A 14,193-nucleotide genomic window follows, 5' to 3' on the forward strand; every position below is an offset into this window, starting at 1 on the left:
TACTAGAGTCTGAAGCTAGAAGAGCAGCTTTGATATTGAAATCATCCAAACATTTCTTGTGTCGTGAGACTTGATTTTATTTGTCCTTTACATTCAGTATGTTTGCTGCTTGTATTCATTGTCGATTTAAGAACAAAGATAGTGAGAAATATCTAAAATACTTGAGTAGAAATAATATTATTTATATCTTATGAATGTTGATTTTGACAAACATAATTCACTATCATTAGGAACATTAACTCTAGTAAATTGTACATATATATCTTGAAAATTTTGGGCCCATAACTCAAAACTTATGAAATTTTAAATTTCCTTTAGTTCATTTTTCTTTGAATTTAATTAATTAAGCATTTTTCATATTTTTTTTGGTAAAGTTTCACCATTTTTCATTTAATCTCTATATTTATATTATTATGAAAATTAAAACAGTATATTTTATCTTGATTATGATGTGGCGATGCTAGTAATGTCTCAAAAAATATATAATATTTGTTTCTGTATATATTATTGTATTAGCTGTAAAAAAAGACCAAAAATAGCTCTAATTAATAAAATGAATAATTTGTTTCCCCAATATATAGAATAAGTCTTTATAAAATAGCTCGTAAATAATTTATTGTATCTCTTATGGGGGCGTTGAAGCATACATTTGTCAAACTAATACAATGAACTACCATGAATTTTTTTATCCTTGAGAAATTTTAGAGATAAGTATGAAATATTCCTCAAATGGAAAAATTCAATTTCGATAAAAATAAAGGTTGGTAGGAAATATAGTACTTAGAATGGCTTATAATGATAAATGATTCCATTTGTAATACACGCCTGTATAAATAAAAGGAAGATGTTCTACTCTTAAGCATCAGTTTTATCTCTTGGTAATCAAATCTTTTGAGAAAATGGTGAGAAGTAACAAAGGTCGTCAAAAGATAGAGATGAAAAAAATAAAAAACGAGAGCAACCTTCAGGTGACTTTCTCCAAAAGAAGGTTTGGTCTCTTCAAGAAAGCCAGTGAGCTTTGCACATTGTGTGGTGCAGAGATTTTGATGATTGTGTTCTCTCCCGGTGGGAAAGCGTTTTCTTTTGGCCATCCTAGTGTTAGAGAACTAATTCATCGTTTTCTAAACGTTAACCACAATTCTCTAATTCCTCACCAACCAAACTACAATCTACAGCTTGCTGAATCTCATCCGGATAGAAATATACAATATCTCAACGAGATGCTCACTCAGGTAAAACATAATTATATTTTATCATCTAAAATGTTCATATGCATAAACCATATAATGATTGAATCTCATTAATCCAGGTGCTGGCCAGACAGGAGAAGGCGAAACAAATAGAATGACATTGGACATGGTGAGACAATCCAGAGAAGAAAGAGGAAAAAGTTGGTATGAAAAAGATGTGAAAGAACTCGACCTGAATGAAACCGACAATCTGATATGTGCTCTTCAAGATGGGAAGAAGACGTTTGTAAGTGAGATGTTTGATTATCCTCAATTGAATGTTTCTCATCAGAGTTACATGGGAGAAAGTTTTGTCTTTGGTGGTGGTCGTAATGTTGATGTTGGCGGCATTGAGCTGTTTGATCAAAGAGTGAATACATTCAGCTATAATCCAGTCATGGATTTTCCTTACCAGACACCATTTTTTGGATACAACAATGTTGGAGTTATCGTTCCGGGATACAACATGAACTACATGTCAAATTACAACTTCAACGAGAGATACTAGAGTCTGAAGCTAGAAGAGCAGCTTTGATATTGAAATCATATCCTAATTTTTCTTGTGTCGTGAGACTTGATTTTATTTTTCCTTTACATTCAGTATGTTGGCTGCTTGTATTCATTGTCGATTTAAGAACAAAGATAGTGAGAAAAATCTACAATACTTGAGTAGAAATAATATTATTTATATCTTATGAATGTTGATTTTGACAAACATAATTCACTATCATTAGGAACATTAACTCTAGTAAATTGTACATATATATCTTGAAAATTTTGGGCCCATAACTCAAAACTTATGAAATTTTAAATTTCTTTTAGTTCATTTTTCTTTGAATTTAATTAATTAAGCATTTTTCATATATTTTTTAGGTAAAGTTTGACCATTTTTCATTTAATCTCTATTTTTATATTATTATGAAAAATAAAACAGTATATTTTATCTTGATTATGATGTGGCGATGCTAGTAATGTCTCAAAAATATATAATATTTGTTTCTGTATATATTACTTGTATTAGCTGTAAAAAAGACCAAAAATTGCTCTAATTAATAAAATGAATAATTATTTCCCCAATATATAGAATAAATTTTTATAAAATAGCTCGTAAATAATTTATTGTATCTCTTATGGGGGCGCTGATGCATACATTTGTCAAACTATTACAATGAACTACCATGAATTTTTGTATCCTTAAGAAATTTTAGAGATAAGTATGAAATATTCCTCCAATGGAAAAATTCAATTTCGATAAAAATAAAGGTTGGTAGGAAATATAGTAGTTAGAATGGCTTATAATGATAAATGATTCCATTTGTAATACACGCCTGTATAAATAAAAGGAAGTTGTTCTACTCTTAAGCATCAGTTTTATCTCTTGGTAATCAAATCTTTTGAGAAAATGGTGAGAAGTAACAAAGGTCTTCAAAAGATAGAGATGAAAAAAATAAAAAACGAGAGCAACCTTCAGGTGACTTTCTCCAAAAGAAGGTTTGGTCTCTTCAAGAAAGCCAGTGAGCTTTGCACATTGTGTGGTGCAGAGATTTTGATGATTGTGTTCTCTCCCGGTGGGAAAGCGTTTTCTTTTGGCCATCCGGGTGTTAAAGAACTAATTCATCGTTTTCTAAACGTTAACCACAATTCTCTCATTCCTCACCAACCAAACTACAATCAACAGCTTGCTGAATCTTGTCTGGATAGAAATATACAATATCTCAACGAGATGCTCACTCAGGTAAAACATAATTATATTTTATTATTTAAAATGTTCATATGCATAAACCATATAATGATTGAATCTCATTAACCCAGGTGCTGGCCAGACAGGAGAAGGCGAAACATAATAGAATGGCATTGGACATGGTGAGACAATCCAGAGAAGAAAGAGGAAAAAGTTGGTATGAAAAAGATGTGAAAGAACTCGACCTGAATGAAACCGACAATCTGATATGTGCTCTTCAAGATGTGAAGAAGAAGGTTGTAAGTGAGATGTCTGATTATCCTCAATTGAATGTTTCTCATCAGAGTTACATGGGAGAAACTTTTGTCTTTGGTGGTGGTCGTAATGTTGATGTTGGCGGCATTGATCTGTTTGATCAAAGAGTGAATACATTCAGCTATAATCCAGTAATGGATTTTCCTTACCAGACACCATTTTTTGGATACAACAATGATGGAGTTATCGTTCCGGGATACAACATGAACTACATGTCAAGTCACAACTTCAACGGGAGATACTAGAGTCTGAAGCTAGAAGAGCAGCTTTGATATTGAAATCATCCTAATTTTCCTTGTGTCATGAGACTTGAGTTTATTTTTCCTTTACATTCAGTATGTTGGCTGCTTGTATTCATTGTCGATTAAAGAACAAAGATAGTGAGAAAAATCTACAATACTTGAGTAGAAATAATATTGTTTATATCTTATGAATGTTGATTTTGACAAACATAATTCACTATCATTAGGAACATTAACTTTAGTAAATTGTACATATATATCTTGAAACTTTTGGACCCATAACTCAAAACTTATGAAATTGTAAATTTCCTTTAGTTAATTTTTCATTGAATTTGATTAATTAAGCATTTTTCATATTTTTGTTTTGGTAAAGTTTAAGCATTTTTCATTTAATCTCTATTTTTCAATCATTATGAAAATTAAAACAGTATATTTTATCTTGATTATGATGTGGCGATGCTTGTAATGTCTCAAAAATATATAATATTTGTTTCTGTATATATTACTTGTATTAGCTATAAAAAAGACCAAAAATAGCTCTAATTAATATAATGAATAATTTTTTCCCCAATATATAGAATAAGTCTTTATAAAATAGCTCGTAAATAATTTATTGTATCTCTTATGGGGGCGTTGATGCATACATTTGTCAAACTACTACAATGAACTACCATGAATTTTTTTATCCTTGAGAAATTTTAGAGATAAGTATGAAATATTCCTCAAATGGAAAAATTCAATTTCGATAAAAATAAAGGTTGGTAGGAAATATAGTACTTAGAATGGCTTATAATGATAAATGATTCCATTTGTAATACACGCCTGTATAAATAAAAGGAAGTTGTTCTACTCTTAAGCATCAGTTTTATCTCTTGGTAATCAAATCTTTTGAGAAAATGGTGAGAAGTAACAAAGGTCGTCAAAAGATAGAGATGAAAAAAATAAAAAACGAGAGCAACCTTCAGGTGACTTTCTCCAAAAGAAGGTTTGGTCTCTTCAAGAAAGCCAGTGAGCTTTGCACATTGTGTGGTGCAGAGATTTTGATGATTGTGTTCTCTCCCGGTGGGAAAGCGTTTTCTTTTGGCCATCCTAGTGTTAGAGAACTAATTCATCGTTTTCTAAACGTTAACCACAATTCTCTCATTCCTCACCAACCAAACTACAATCTACAGCTTGCTGAATCTCGTCCGGATAGAAATATACAATATCTCAACGAGATGCTCACTCAGGTAAAACATAATTATATTTTATTATCTAAAATATTCATATGCATAAACCATATAATGATTGAATCTCATTAATCCAGGTGCTGACCAGACAGGAGAAGGCGAAACATAATAGAATGACTTTGGACATGGTGAGACAATCCAGAGAATAAAGAGGAAAAAGTTGGTATGAAAAAGATGTGAAAGAACTCGACCTGAATGAAACCGACAATCTGATATGTGCTCTTCAAGATGTGAAGAAGACATTTGTAAGTGAGATGTCTGATTATCCTCAATTGAATGTTTCTCATCAAAGTTACATGGGAAAAAGTTTTGTCTTTGGTGGGGGTCGTAATGTTGATGTTGACGGCATTGATCTGTTTGATCAAAGAGTGAATACATTCAGCTATAATCCAGTCATGGATTTTCCTTACCAGACACCATTTTTTGGATACAAAAATGATGGAGTTATCGTTCCGGGATACAACATGAACTACATGTCAAATTACAACTTCAACGAGAGATACTAGAGTCTGAAGCTAGAAGAGCAGCTTTGATATTGAAATCATCCTAACATTTCTTGTGTCGTGAGACTTGGTTTTATTTTTCCTTTACATTCAGTATGTTGGCTGCTTGTATTCATTGTCGATTTAAGAACAAAGATAGTGAGAAAAATCTACAATACTTGAGTAGAAATAATATTATTTATATCTTATGAATGTTGATTTTGACAAACATAATTCACTATCATTAGGAACATTAACTCTAGTAAATTGTACATATATATCTTGAAAATTTTGGGCCCATAACTCAAAACTTATGAAATTTTAAATTTCTTTTAGTTCATTTTTCTTTGAATTTAATTAATTAAGCATTTTTCATATATTTTTTAGGTAAAGTTTGACCATTTTTCATTTAATCTCTATTTTTATATTATTATGAAAAATAAAACAGTATATTTTATCTTGATTATGATGTGGCGATGCTAGTAATGTCTCAAAAATATATAATATTTGTTTCTGTATATATTACTTGTATTAGCTGTAAAAAAGACCAAAAATAGCTCTAATTAATAAAATGAATAATTTTTTTCCCCAATATATAGAATAAGTCGTTATAAAAGTAGCTCGTAAATAATTTATTGTATCTCTTATGGGGGCGTTGATGCATACATTTGTCAAACTAATACAATGAACTACCATGAACTTTTTTATCCTTGAGAAAATTTAGAGATAAGTATGAAATATTCCTCAAATGGAAAAAATTCAATTTCGATAAAAATAAAGGTTGGTAGGAAATATAATACTTAGAATGGCTTATAATGATAAATAATTCCATTTGTAATACACGCCTGTATAAATAAAAGGAAGTTGTTCTACTCTTAAGCATCTGTTTTATATCTTGGTAATCAAATCTTTTGAGAAAATGGTGACAAAGGTCGTCAAAAGATAGAGATGAAAAAACTAAAAAACGAGAGCAACCTTCAGGTGACTTTCTCCAAAAGAAGGTTTGGTCTCTTCAAGAAAGCCAGTGAGCTTTGCACATTGTCTGGTGCAGAGATTTTGATGATTGTGTTCTCTCCCGGTGGGAAAGCGTTTTCTTTTGGCCATCCTAGTGTTAGAGAACTAATTCATCGTTTTCTAAACGTTAACCACAATTCGCTCATTCCTCACCAAACAAACTACAATCTACAGCTTGTTGAATCTCGTCCGGATAGAAATATACAATATCTCAACGAGATGCTCACTCAGGTAAAACATAATTATGTTTTATTATCTAAAATGTTCATATGCATAAACCATATAATGATTGAATCTCATTAATCCAGGTGCTGGCCAGACAGAAGAAGGCGAAACATAATAGAATGATATTGGAAATGGTGAGACAATCCAGAGAAGAAAGAGGAAAAAGTTGGTATGAAAAAGATGTGAAAGAACTCGACCTGAATGAAACCGACAATCTGATATGTGCTCTTCAAGATGTGAAGAAGACGTTTGTAAGTGAGATGTCTGATTATCCTCAATTGAATGTTTCTCATCAGAGTTACATGGGAGAAAGTTTTGTCTTTGGTGGTGGTCGTAATGTTGATGTTGACGGCATTGATCTGTTTGATCAAAGAGTGAATACATTCAGCTCTAATCCAGTCATGGATTTTCCTTACCAGACACCATTTTTTGGATACAACAATGATGAGAGTTATCGGTCCGGGATACAACATGAACTACATGCCAAGTTACAACTTCAACGAGAGATACTAGTGTCTGAAGCTAGAAGAGCAGCTTTGATATTGAAATCATCCTAATTTTTCTTGTGTCGTGAGACTTGATTTTATTTTTCCTTTACATTCAGTATGTTGGCTGCTTGTATTCATTGTCGATTTAAGAACAAAGATAGTGAGAAAAATCTACAATACTTGAGTAGAAATAATATTATTTATATCTTATGAATGTTGATTTTGACAAACATAATTCACTATCATTAGGAACATTAACTCTAGTAAATTGTACATATATATCTTGAAAATTTTGGGCCCATAACTCAAAACTTATGAAATTTTAAATTTCCTTTAGTTCATTTTTTCTTTGAATTTAATTAATTAAGCATTTTTCATATTTTTTTTTGGTAAAGTTTAAGCATTTTTCATTTAATCTCTATTTTTCTATTATTATGAAAATTAAAACAATATATTTTATCTTGATTATGATGTGGCGATGCTTGTAATGTCTCAAAAATAGATAATATTTGTTTCTGTATATATTACTGGTATTAGCTTTAAAAAAAGACCAAAAATAGCTCTAATTAATAAAATGAATAATTTTGTCCCCAATATATAGAATAAGTCTTTATAAAATAGCTCGTAAATAATTTATTGTGTCTCTTATGAGGGCGTTGATGCATACATTTGTCAAACTAATACAATGAACTACCATGAATTTTTTTATCCTTGAGAAATTTTAGAGATAAGTATGAAATATTCCTCAAATGGAAAAATTCAATTTCGATAAAAATAAAGGTTGGTAGGAAATATAGTACTTAGATTGGCTTATAATGATAAATGATTCCATGTGTAATACACGCCTGTATAAATAAAAGGAAGTTGTTCTACTCTTAAGCATCAGTTTTATCTCTTGCTAATCAAATCTTTTGAGAAAATGATGAGAAGTAACACAGGTCATCAAAAGATAGATATGAAAAAAATAAAAAATGAGAGCAACCTTCAGGTGACTTCCTCCAAAAGAAGGTTTGGTCTCTTCAAGAAAGTCAGTGAGCTTGGCACATTGTGTGGTGCAAAGATTTTGATGATTGTGTTCTCTCACCCGGTGGGAAAGCGGTTTCTTTTGGCCATTCTAGTGTTAGAGGTTACCGTTCTGTTGCTGATCTTGTTGCTTGCGGTGTTCTCATGCAAGGCAATCTTGAGGAGGTGCTCCTCTGAATTTACAGAGTTTTCTTCTTTAACACTCATCGTCTTCACCTAGGGTTTTACGTGAGGCCAAGCTTTCTCGATGAAGAATCTGGAACTGGCCGAGGAGGAAATAAAGAAAAAGATCAAAACGTTATATATATATATATAAAAAAAAAAAAAGAGCATGACTCTAGAACTCTCTTGATTGGAGGCAAATTCACGATTCACGAATATACAAAACGCATTTATCGAGATCTGTGGTATCTTGATCATGAGATTCACTTGGTTCCCTGAAAAGGCACAAAAGCAGAGAAGAATCAAAAGCGGAGAAGCCATGTTAGATCTAACAAAGACACAAGCTAAACGTCTTGGCTGTGTACAAGCAATAATAGCTCACTCAGCCTCTTTCAGAAGCTACCATACCCAAATTCACAACCTCCTTTCTCCATTGGTTTTGATAATGACTTGCAATACCATACAATTATCATCATTGGAGAGGCTGGATACTTTAGAACATTGGATCTTGTCGGAGAATCTGGAGACGAACTGTGTAATTCACATGTGTACTCTTATATTCCAAGTTTAGTGCAATTCAAGCAACCTGCTACTAAATGGAACGTGTCTATCACAAAATGCGTCTCTCTATTTGTGGCTACTGCCATGAACATGATAGAGTTATTTCTCTCGTTTATGAAGTAAGTATGAGTCAAATAGTGCACCAAAAGATGTAATTTAACGCTCTACAAAGCTTGTTATATATCCTGATCAGGGCAAGGTTTGAAGGTTCCTCGTTTCATCTCTCACTAAACCAAAACGTGTCCATGACACAAAACTCATATTTGGATTTGTATACTTGCATGTTATAATATAAGACGTGAACAAATTTATTCCCGTTTCTTACAAATCTGAGCAAGAACAATAATACATAAACAATTGTGAATAATACAGAGATGTTTCACAAAGGTTCTTGTCATTTTTACATACTTAATATGAAAGGTTTTCTTGTTTTTTTTTTGGTTTAAGGTTCAGAAGAAATCAACAGATGCCACAAGCAAAGAAGAAACGACAGTAAACATTTAACTTTCCCATATGTTTCACTCCGTACTCATCACTACTTGGTTTTCTGTATGTACAGAGAGATAATAATAACAAAGAGACCTTTCATCAGAGCTATGGTTCAAGCTTCATCTGAAGCGTTGGCTCAGAACCTGAAACATAAAAGATAAAGAGATTTCATTTAGTCATAAGACATGTTGTTCTAAAGTTTCCAATGGAACACTTTGGTTCTAATTTTTCTTACAGTTGTTGTTGTTGCTGCTCTGTTGCTGTATATCTCCAAAACCCATCTGAACTATGCTTTGCAGGTCATTGTTTTCCCAGAATCCTGGTGTCTGAAATTGAATCAAAACACACAAAAAGGATTGAGTTTTCGTTACACTCAAACGAGTTTCTAGAATCGAACATTAGCTACTAAACTACCTCAGCTTGAACAAAACCATCATTTGAGGGGAACTGTGTGTCTGAGAATCTGGGCATGTTCTTGCCAAGGGAATAGTATGCTGATGGAAGTCTTTGCTCTGAGCAAGCGATTGCGTAAAGAGACTGCGTTAAAGACTCCCCCGGTTGAATCATCTACACATACAGATGCATACATTATAGATAAAGAACATTCTATCAGAGCAACATGATACTCCAGCTTCAAAACCAGAATTTTTACCTCTGTGGACAAAGAAGCGTTAGCATTAAACTCCATCCTTGGATTTACAGTAGCCAGCTTCATGGACAAGAACTGAAGAAACAGACAGCAAGTTTCAGATTTCTAAGATACATTCAAACTCCAATTTCAAGAACATTTATGAAATACCATTTCTTACCTCAACTTGCCTCTGCAAGGACTGCACATAATTTATAATTTCATCAAGCATGACCGCTTTCCCTGTAATCCGGTTGCAACCAGGAACCAGATCCTGTAGCAACGTCATTCTCTCGCTAATCTTTTCTCTTCTTGCCTGAAACCAAACACACGCAAAAACATCAACATTGTGAACATCATAACATCCCAAAATCGACAAAAACAGATAAGGTGTTCAGTACTCTTTCAGCAAGACTGTGGCTATCTGTTGCCTGACCCCTTCTAGCTCTAACATGAATATAATCTTTAGGCGCCTCAGGAGGCTTAGCATCGTCGCCTTTACTATCACACTTCTCTATTCCGTTTTTACTACTCCCAGCTTCATCCTGCTTGCTTCTCTTCCCAGCCTTGGATCCACCATTCTCTCCTGAAACCTGAATCATAATTCCAAAACCAAACCATTTTTTGGTCAGAGTCAAAACATTTCCGGAACATCAAGAAACACACTAATAAAAGTCTATTAAGTCTCCACAAAACACACATATGGTTTCAAGAAAGCTACAGTTTCTTAAAGTCTAAATCTTTGAATTAGAGTGAGAGAGAGATTGCGAATTAAAAAACCTTGGAATTGGAAGCTGTAAGAGACGAAGAAGCTGGAGACTCCTTGCCATTACCAGTAGGTATCGATTTCCTCTTCCTGGAGTTAGATTTGGTGGTGTGAACTCGATCAGAAACCGAATCTGGATCCAACAACGAGCTCTTGTTACTCTCCTGCGTCGTTGGTTGTGACCCAAGTACCCCAAACTCTCGATCGGATCCGAATTGGCCTGGATACGGAGGGAATCTGATTCCACCGGAGATTGGGAAATTCTCAGAGATCTGAGAATTCAGAGAGAAAGATTGAAGAGTTAACGGTGAAATCTCTTGAGGGTTGCAGTATCTTCCAAGGAAATCGCCGATGCTTCCGTCACTGCCATTGCCAAAGGGATCGCTCTGACCCAAAGGTAAGTAATTTAGGGTTTGCTCTGTTTCCTTGTCCATGTTCATCTATTAAAAAAACCAAAACTTTGATGACTAGAACAACTTCTCTGGGAATTCTGAAGAAGACCCAGAATCTGAATCAGGAAGCAAGATTGAAGTGGAAACAACTAAAATTGTGAAGTAAAAATAGAAACTTTATGTGTGTTTCTTCTCAAACAAAGTGAAGTGACAATTTTGTAACTTTGAACCCTTTGAGAAAAATGTAAGCTTTTTTCCCCAATTATGGGGTTTTGTGAAAGATCTATGAGGAAATGAGTCAGAGGAACTAGAAATGAAGAAGAATGATTGATCAATCAAAGTAGAGAGGAAAGAGAGAAAGAAGAGGCGGTGACTTTTTTTACTGATCAAAAAGATGAGGAAGAAGAAGAAGAAGGAGGTTTAAGAGAAAATGACAAAAAAAGAAAGTAATGATAAGAAAAATTCTAATTAATTTAGGAAATTAAAAAAGAGAGAGTTTTACAGTTCAAAAGGAGAAGAATCTTACGTGTGTTTATGTTAATGTGGTGGGAACATTAGATGGTGAAAGTGGGTAGGCTGCTTAGGCTGGCCTCTGTAATCATTGGAGTGAGAAGAAGAGAGAGAGAGAAGAGAAGAAGAGAGCATGTGCATGGCAGAGACAGGAAAGTTGTGGGAGAGAAAACAAACAAAAGGATAAAATTGATTGTTAATTATCATGTTTAATTATTCTTGGTTAAGCAGACTGTATTTTAAAATGAACAGATGGTACTCACCAAAACATGGTGTCAAAAAGTCAATAATTGACTTGCAAGGGGTTTAGATCTTGAATTATTTGTTTTATTTATTAATCAAGTGATGCAAATTGATGTTTGTATTCTGAGTTGTGTATGTTAATGAAGTTAATAATGTGAAACCAAAACATTTTTTGAGTATACGCATATATTTTCATTGGTTTGTATCTTGTGTGACATACAAATGATTATACAAATGAATTTGCATTTTTCTGCCTTTTGAGCATATTTTGAAGTAGTCTGCTCCACTTGAGGTTACATTGGCAACAGTTGAGATGCATAGAGCTGGACATTGGGCTGAAGAGAAAGTGTCGTAGGGTTCTTAGGGGACACGTTCTAGTACATGCTGAAGTGCTTTCTTGATTCCTTCTTGTTCTAGAGACGTCGTTAAGTGTATCTCTTGCACCTGAAGTGTTTTAACATTTTTCTTAAAATCAAACCAAGATCATCTCTATCTATGGCTAGTTGGCTACAAATAGATAGATTCTGAGATTTACCTGTCTTCCCGCACGAGCAAGAAGAACAAACTTCCCATCAGAAGGCGGTGTCTGCGTGAACAGGCGCATAGAATCAGAATTTTCACTAGCATAATTTATACTTTATGGGATATTAAAGAGAAACAGAACTCACATTTGAGAGCCAAAGTTGTAGGTCTTGTGAAACTACTCTTTTCTCAAATCCTTGCCTGTTGATTTTCACAGCTTCTATTCTGCAATGTATAAATGAAAAGGAGGATTGATGAAGATGTAGTTACACATTGGAACCATAATGTTCTTCCATCTTTAGATGGTTATGCCTCAAACATATATAATCTAAAATAATGCGTTCACAAAAAGTATCAGCCAGCAATAGCTATTGATATGTATATATTCAATTGCAAATCGAGAAGTGAACTAATCTAGTAGACTAGAGGTGATCCTAGTTACGATTCTCTTGTAAATAAGCAGATGGTATGCAGAGAGCTAATTAGGACTGCAATGGTAAATAAATTTGTATTGTAAACTATATAATGATAGTGTCTGCATACCCATCTTCCTTTAATAGCTCTTCAAGTATTGTTTCTAACCCTGGAAGAGGTTCAATTGTATCCCCATTGTTTGAGCTTAGCGAAGGAGATCCAGTAGAGCTGTCCTGTAACAATATTCAATTATCTATTGCAGTAAATAACTAAGACCCACAACCACAAGAGACGGAAACACATTCATTCACATTGTCTAACCTTCAAAATAACTTTGTCCAATGTTTCTAAAAGAGGATCATCTTCCAGTTGTTTGATGGATAGTGTAATCCTTGATTTCTCTCTGCATTCGGAACAACTCTTGATCAAAATCTATATCATAAGTCATAACTAATAAATTTCAGTAACCAAAAGAAAGAAACTCACTTGTCAATATTGGTGACTATAACCCGAACCTCATCACCATCGCGTAGTACATCCCTAACATCTTGAACGTAATCCCAAGAGACTTCAGAGACATGCACTAATCCCGTTAAATGATAAAGACCTATACACACCAACCCACCAAATATTTCATCATCAATGTCACAAGCTCAGAACTAAAAAAGTTCAATCAAGAAATTTCAGTAAAAGCAAATACTACCATCATCGAAACGCAAGTGGATAAAGGCACCATAGTCCTCAACAGAACCTACTCTTCCAGTAAACACATCCCCCACATTAACGTTTTGAGAATACTTTGGCCATAACGCTAACTTCTCAGATAAAATCAACTTTCTATTTTCCTCATCAGCTTGAACAACCTAATATAAAGATTCACCTCAATAACCATAGACACATTAGATAGACTACAAAAGCAAGCCAAAAGGAGAAAACTTTATTACCTTCACAGGAAGTTTGGAACCAACCAAAGTCTTAGCTATCTCATGAATACTCTTCTGAGGCTCTTTATAGAACAAACCACAAACCATCAATATAAAAATCGATACTTTAACAACTCAAAAAAACAAAGCTTGTGAGAGTTTTGATTACCTTTACAAGAACGTGAAGGGCTTAGTTGTGGATAAGGAAGAAACCCAACAAGAGAATGAAAACGAATAAGTAAGCCACCACCATTAAAGCCTTCAACTTGACCTTCAAATGTATCACCACTTTTACTATAAGCCTTTGCTATTTTCCAATCGCTTGGTCCTGAAGCAGAAGCATCATCGTAAGTATCACCGAGAAGAGAATTGGAAGCGGAGAGAACTGAGGAAGAGGGCGAATGATCGGAGTTTCTATCTGTATCTGCGGTGGCGGAGCTTGATAATGATTTGACGATACAGAGCAGAGAGCTTCTATGTGATGGAGAAAAGGAAGAAGAAGGGAGGAGTCTAAGTGGGCAAGAGAGGAAACAAGATTGTTGGTCGAAGAGATGAGAAGAGAATGAAACAGAACCCAATGTCGTAGCGCCACTGAACACCGCCATTTTGTTGCGCGGCAGAACAAAAAAACGCCGCGGAGATTGAAGGTGGGAGT

At 33.9% G+C, this 14,193-nt stretch overlaps 3 protein-coding genes and 3 pseudogenes across 3 annotated transcripts; 4 read left to right on the forward strand and 2 right to left on the reverse strand.

Moving 5' to 3' along the window:
• LOC104767803 lies at positions 900–1,737 on the forward strand (annotated as a pseudogene).
• On the forward strand, positions 2,632–3,470 carry LOC104767804 (agamous-like MADS-box protein AGL62). The gene is made up of 2 exons (XM_010491779.1): positions 2,632–2,964; positions 3,042–3,470. Exons 1-2 carry the CDS (start codon positions 2,632–2,634, stop codon positions 3,468–3,470), a joined length of 762 nt encoding a protein of 253 aa, XP_010490081.1.
• Positions 4,364–5,202, forward strand: LOC104767805 (annotated as a pseudogene).
• LOC104767806 lies at positions 5,994–6,930 on the forward strand (annotated as a pseudogene).
• Positions 8,942–11,312, reverse strand: LOC104766289 (transcription factor bHLH77). The gene is made up of 7 exons (XM_010490144.2): positions 10,549–11,312; positions 10,170–10,361; positions 9,950–10,084; positions 9,793–9,864; positions 9,555–9,707; positions 9,376–9,466; positions 8,942–9,283 (listed from the first exon to the last, which is right to left on the reverse strand). Exons 1-7 carry the CDS (start codon positions 10,972–10,974, stop codon positions 9,246–9,248), a joined length of 1,107 nt encoding a protein of 368 aa, XP_010488446.1. The 5' UTR covers positions 10,975–11,312; the 3' UTR covers positions 8,942–9,245.
• LOC104766290 (30S ribosomal protein S1) lies at positions 11,830–14,193 on the reverse strand. Its single transcript, XM_010490145.2, has 9 exons — positions 13,708–14,193; positions 13,560–13,621; positions 13,319–13,478; positions 13,102–13,222; positions 12,937–13,018; positions 12,745–12,848; positions 12,348–12,426; positions 12,215–12,265; positions 11,830–12,123 (listed from the first exon to the last, which is right to left on the reverse strand). The coding sequence occupies exons 1-9, from the start codon at positions 14,141–14,143 to the stop codon at positions 12,040–12,042; spliced, it is 1,179 nt and encodes a 392-aa protein (XP_010488447.1). The 5' UTR covers positions 14,144–14,193; the 3' UTR covers positions 11,830–12,039.

The sequence above is a fragment of the Camelina sativa genome, chromosome 19 (assembly GCF_000633955.1).
Source record: "Camelina sativa cultivar DH55 chromosome 19, Cs, whole genome shotgun sequence".
Lineage (NCBI taxonomy): Eukaryota > Viridiplantae > Streptophyta > Magnoliopsida > Brassicales > Brassicaceae > Camelina > Camelina sativa.